The sequence below is a fragment of the Dermacentor andersoni genome, chromosome 9 (genome assembly GCF_023375885.2).
Source record: "Dermacentor andersoni chromosome 9, qqDerAnde1_hic_scaffold, whole genome shotgun sequence".
In the NCBI taxonomy this organism is placed as follows: domain Eukaryota; kingdom Metazoa; phylum Arthropoda; class Arachnida; order Ixodida; family Ixodidae; genus Dermacentor; species Dermacentor andersoni.
Window position 1 is genome coordinate 20,958,154 of NC_092822.1, and position 6,000 is coordinate 20,964,153.

General features: G+C 40.7%; 1 protein-coding gene across 1 annotated transcript in view; it reads left to right on the forward strand.

Annotated features, from left to right (window-relative positions):
- Window positions 1–3,729, forward strand: part of LanB1 (laminin subunit beta-1) — a gene marked incomplete at its 5' end in the record, with an annotated part of 52,746 nt that extends 49,017 nt beyond the window's left edge. Inside the window, one exon of the mRNA XM_050174979.2 lies at window positions 560–3,729. Within this exon, the coding sequence (XP_050030936.2) occupies window positions 560–699 (140 nt within the window). The remainder of the gene's footprint in view (window positions 1–559) is intronic.
- Between the last annotated feature and the right edge of the window lie 2,271 nt (window positions 3,730–6,000).

Genomic DNA, 6,000 nt, shown 5'->3' on the forward strand with positions numbered 1-6,000 from the left:
TTATTATGGTGCACTGCTGAGGATGAAATGCATCTCTTCTTGTAAGCCTTTTCCTTCCCTATTATTAAAGAAACCAAAGCACTGAATTTGGACAAAGTCTTATAGAGCGCGTTTACTTTGCAGTAACTATAGCTTGACAATATTTTGTACTGGAGACATTTAACTGAAACAGTTAAAATAAGCAATATCATAAGAAGCCAACAAAATAGGGCCTCGGTTTCCTTCTCATTAAACTAAGCAAGTAATTTTTATTTTATTTTAAGACTGCTGAGAAATGGCATGTTATGTGAAGAGCATTGCCTTGAGGCAAGATTTATGTTATTAAAAAAATATCGAAGGTACAGTTGTAAGCTGCATCAATGTGGTGTGGATTAGCCACCATCGTTCCTCAAAGCCTTCTTGGATAACATGCAGCGCAGACTTGAAGCTCCTTGCCTTTCTGTAATTTTGTATGCAGATGGAAAAGGGAAAGTGAAAGATTGGGTGTACAGGCTGGTTGCTATTTTTCTACTTGCACATTATATGTTTTTTTGTTTTTTCTTTTCAAATGTTTGCACAGGCATGGAAGATGAATTTGACGAGAATGAGCAACGGCTGCAGGACTTCTCTGGCATCTTGGAGCAGTTGAATCAAGAAATGATGAATCATCTGCAGCGCATCGATGAGCGGTCCGCTAAATATCGCGATTGTCAGAACTAACATTGGGCAGCCTAGCCTAGCCTCTCAGGGGGCGCCACGTACATGTCATGTGCCATGTACTGGTTGGCTCTGTTCATCAAAAGCACACCACGAGGCAGCATAGTACTTGGCTTTCAAAGAAAGGTACAGACGGATAGTGAGCCTTTTTTCCATCGACAGTGATGCCACCGCATCAGCAATCGACTACAAAACTACGCAGACATAGCTCCAACATGTGTTATGCACATGTGTTATGACATTTTCATCTTCGTGCTCACTCCACACAAGAAAAAATGATCGACCCTTGAACTCAGTCATTGTACCCGTTGAACAGGCAAATGCATTAAATTAATGGGACGTTACATCGTACCACCCCATTAATGCAATGAGCAAATTCACATAGTAGCTGCGCATTTGCATCAATTTCTGCAAGGTTTATTTTTTGTAAGTCCAGCAAGTGGCCTTCTGCAGAGATTCATACAGACATGCTCTGCCTTTGGGAAAGAGGCTCATTTTCGAATACTGGTAGCAGCCATTCAGTAGTAGAAGGTGCTTGTTTGCTTCTATGTTGCCCAATGAATGCTTGGATGAGCAGACCAGTTGTGTGTGAGCTGGGCTGCGAAACAAGTGAACAGTTGAAGGCCTCTTCAACACAAGGACATTGCTGCATGCATGAGTGCAGCTTTCTTTAGAGGGCAGTGCAAATGACAAAAGAAAATTCACTAGTTTTTCCACCATGTTGTCTGTACTCTTTTATGCGAGTGCTTTTGATCTGTCTCAAAAATCTGCTGTCAATCATCAGAAAGTGTGCGGTAACAAGAAAATGCTGGAAATGCAGAAGGGCTGACCAAATTTGTGACAATTTTCCTTCTTTTATTTTTCTGCTTGGTTCATGCCTAGAAAATAGCAAAATTTATGCTCACTCAACCGCAGATTGTGTAAACCTTGCAAGCAACTGTTCTGTCAATGCTTTTGTCATGTCGCTTACAATGTGGTAATATTTCCTGCGACACCAAGATATTTTATGATGACAGCTGTCGCATTGCTCTAGAAAAAAAAAATGGATACTTATGGCAAATTAGCAAGATAGTGGAATATGCATGTCCCTTGCTTTCTTTCATGTGCTTAAAAAGTGAGGCAATATTAGAGACTATCACATGCCAAGCTAGCAGAAAATCAAAGTAGTGCATATAGCCACACACACATGCTTTCATGCTCATTTTTCTCACTTAAATTTTGGTGATGCAGCCTAGCTGGTTTTCCTGAACTCACTGCCAATGAACCTACTAATTCACCTGCCACAGGGGTGTCAAAGGATAGCATTGGAGTGAGCACTGATTACCACCTCACTTTGAAGTGCCCACTCTGCTGTTTGCCATGCATAAAGCAATGTACAGCTGTCCACATCACTCTCATATATCTGTATTTAATGAAGCAAACCAACCTGTATACTCATAACAGTGTAAAGGAATCAATGGAGAAAATAAAATGTAAAAAAAAGACGAATGTAGGTGCTTTGTGTGTTGTACTCGGTCATGTGAATCACAGTTTGTGAAAAGTCCTGCCAAGAAAATATGTGCAAGTTTGCAAAGCTGTTCTCAAGATGAGGTTTCTTCATGCAGTACCGGAGCAGTGCAATCTTTTTACTTTTTTCCCTTGTTGCGCAACTTTTTTGCATTTGTTGCTGACATATTGTGTAACTTTACAGTACACTCGACTGGTTGCTTTAGAGCGCTCTTGTGGCATGCTTTGCATTCGGCTGGTTTCCTCAGAGTGCTCGGAGGCAATTTCACCGCGTGGCTGAGAGCATTAATGAGTATTTGGAAAAGTGATCCCGAAAGTAAAAGCATTTTCGTAAATGATCAATCGGAAATGCATGCCCAGGGGTGACCAGTTACACTTATCATAAACGGATTTTGACTTGTTTTTGCAATATCGCTTGTGAAATCCTCCGTTTGCTTTTCGTGGTTTTTAGGGGCCGTGCTGGAAGCTCACACAGTCCATTTAAAAAAATGTAGCAACTTGGATTCACATTGTTTCACAAGTTTCTTCACATGCAAAATTTGAAGGTGGCCTGGACTGGTGCACCCATTTACATAGCAAGTCTTGTCATAAATGAGAAAAGTAGCCTAAATATCGCCATCAGCGCCTAGTTTTAGTATTGTAATCAATAACGGTGACCAATGTCTTGATTGTACTTTCACATTTATAGCAAAATGCATTTATCTTTGAGAGTGTGCTTGGTAATGCATTTTACAAAGTAACTTTTGTTTCATAATGTTTAGTAGATATTTCAAATGACGCATTCTACTTGTTTCATACTATCTTTTAGAAAAAGCATTCAGTTTAGTTTTTTTGAGGGAGCTCAGCTTGGCCCAATCTGATCCGGTTACCCTGAACACGAGTTGATTACTAAATTAATTGATCACAGCTGGTCAACAGGGAGGGCTGAAGGGCTTTTGAGTGAAGGATTACTGTCAGTTCAGGAACAACATTTTCTATGGGATGAGGAATGCAACATCACAGTCAGCTGACAGAACTTCTAAAGCACAAAAACACATTAAAGGTAGCACACTGGATGTTTTTCCTTATTCTCCTTTAGTCCATTTAGTGCAGTGCCTTATAGCCAAGTGTTTTTTTTTCCTCTCTCTCAGAGGAGGGCTCTCAGATGTGCCAGTACCACTGCCACTCACTTGCACTTAACTCATGTTTTCGTCCATGCTGCGCATGTATGTGCATGCTTGCAAGTGTTGGAGAACCCTTCATTATGTCCTATTGACTCCTATTTAATGCTTTAGTGTGCTTGCGTCTTTGTCCTCTTTGTGTGTGTGTGTGTCCTTTATGGTTCTATTTCCTGTTTGAGTGCCGTGCATATTTCCTGAACAGATAGTTGTGTGCATAAATGTGCGCAAATTATTGCTGTGTGCCATGATCCAGTGGATACCCTCTTTCACAGCCAAAACACTGCACTGGTCAGAAAAAAGAAAGAAAGTGCCTTTTGTTTGTTGACAACCCATATTTGTTGGAATAAAAGAATGTGTGCCAAAACTATGCAGACACTGTACAACTCATTCAAAGCCAAAGGGCCACTAAAGAGAAAAATGATTTCTTCTGCATCACTAAATTACTCTACCACAATACCAAGAACCCCCACTCTTACCACGAGAAGACGCTTGGTAAGCCAGAAAAAGAGCAAAAACGAAACGAAAGACGGGGGTAACGCCTCGTTGGAGAGTTCCCCACCAGCTCGCCTTTACATCATATTTTGATGGAGCCTTCTAGGGCCTAGTTAACTATTTAGCGGTAAAGCTCGGCTATGTTGTGTTCTAAAGGAGCCCAAGATTGAACAGGGTGAGTTTCCGGAAATTTTACTAAGTTAATGCAACCCAAATACAAAAAAAAAAAAAAAACCCGAAAATCGTGAAGTCACACCGACGTAACTGGCATCAGGGTTTCGCATGCTACGCTGGCATGCCGAGAGTAATTTGATAGAATGAAATCAGCTGTGCAATTCTGAATAGATTAAATATGCTGAAAATGTAATGTTTTTGGGGTGAAAGATAAGAGTATGCATATTCTAGTTTAGGATGAACATGCGTTTTATGTAGGTGTAGTTTTACTGAAGAAGGTCATCAGGAAAAATGATGCAGGTAACCCAGCATGCGGTTAGCATTGTTAGTAACATAGGCAACATGTATGCAACAAGAAAGATCGCAGCTGATGTGGATGCTGAGGCAACTGTGAAAGGTCACAGAATCTAGTAGGATACCATCAAGAAAATGTGTGCCCATAATAGTGTGGCCCTGTCGAATTATTCACATGCTTTTAGACTTGATGTTTAGCTGCATCATCCATTTATTGCACCATGAGGATAAATGGTTAAGATTCTGAAATTTCTGCTTATCAAAGGGTTGGGCTAGCTTTTCTTAAAGGATGCAATTGCCAGCAAAAGCTTTTATTGACGAAAACATGATACTGTTGGGGAGGTCGTTAATGTAAATGAGAAAGAGCATGGGTCCCAACACAGATCCTCTTAGGACACTGTATGAGACACAGGAGAAAGAGTAGACAAACAGTTGTTAGCAGTTGCATACTGGGTGCTGTAGGAAAGAAAGTCTTTAATCCAGTGGAATACCTTAGTGTCCATGCTAAAATGAGTAAAGAGCAAGGCGCAATAGACCAGGACAGAAGAACACAAATGACGGGACTGGCGCCACTCGAGATTTGCAAGCTAAGACTGCGATCAAGTTGACTCATAAAATGGCAGGATCGGTGCGAAAGCTTCATTGAAAGAAAGGGCCCAATGTAGAAGAAATATACTCAAGTAAAACTCTTGCTTGGGTTAGTTGGCTCATACTTGAATGAGTAAAGAGCAAGGCGCAATAGACCAGGACAGAAGAAGAACACAAACGACGGGATTGAGCAAAAATATTGGACAGGGTAACAGAGGAGTACAGCGCCATCATACTCAATATTTTTTATCTAGTTTAATCACAGCCAGATGACGAAATGCATTTTTTTTTTCTTTCCACCCCAGTAATAGCCCTACTGGGGCTGACAGTACAGACAAATGAAATGAAAATCCTAAGATTACAGTGTACCAATGCCTACAAAATTGATGCTTATGGGATCCATAGGAAGAAAGTTTCAGCTGTGAAAACATGGGAAAGAAGCAGGCACGGTATTACAGAAAAAAATATATATATAGTGGTTATACACTGAGCAGTACTGGCAAGGAGAGACTAAAGTGTTATCATGGAGTGCCAGTTGTATGAAGCTGAGCCACAGATAATATTCCAGAACTTGCGCGGGTCAGTTCGCAACACTTCCAGCCAAGTAGCGTTTAAAAAATCCTTGGCATACTCAATGTCATTATTGTACTGCATGTTCATTTGGGGGGGAATAGGCAGCCCAATGATAGGGTTATTGGTTTGCTTAGCACAAGGAAAAAGATGTTTCTATTTGTTCAAAAGCCATTTTAGAGCATTAGAAATTAAACCATGGTGACCGTGGGTGGGTTATAAATTAAGTTTTGCTGAGGTACGAAGCGTTGGACCAAGGAAACCAGTTCATTCTGTAGAGGCACCAGTTTTCCTCAATTGTGCGCCCCAAAAAAATCGCACATGAAATCAAGGAGGAATGATTGCATTTTTGCTACTATCATTTTTGAATCTACCCAACCATAGCCTAGAATTATTTTATGCCTTTTGTCAGAAAGGTCCGTGCTTTGACGGATGGTAAAGTGAATGGTAAAGTAAAGTAAGAGGGCGAACTATGTCAGGCGTGGTGGTCAACACAAGATCAAGTATGTTGGAAATAGAT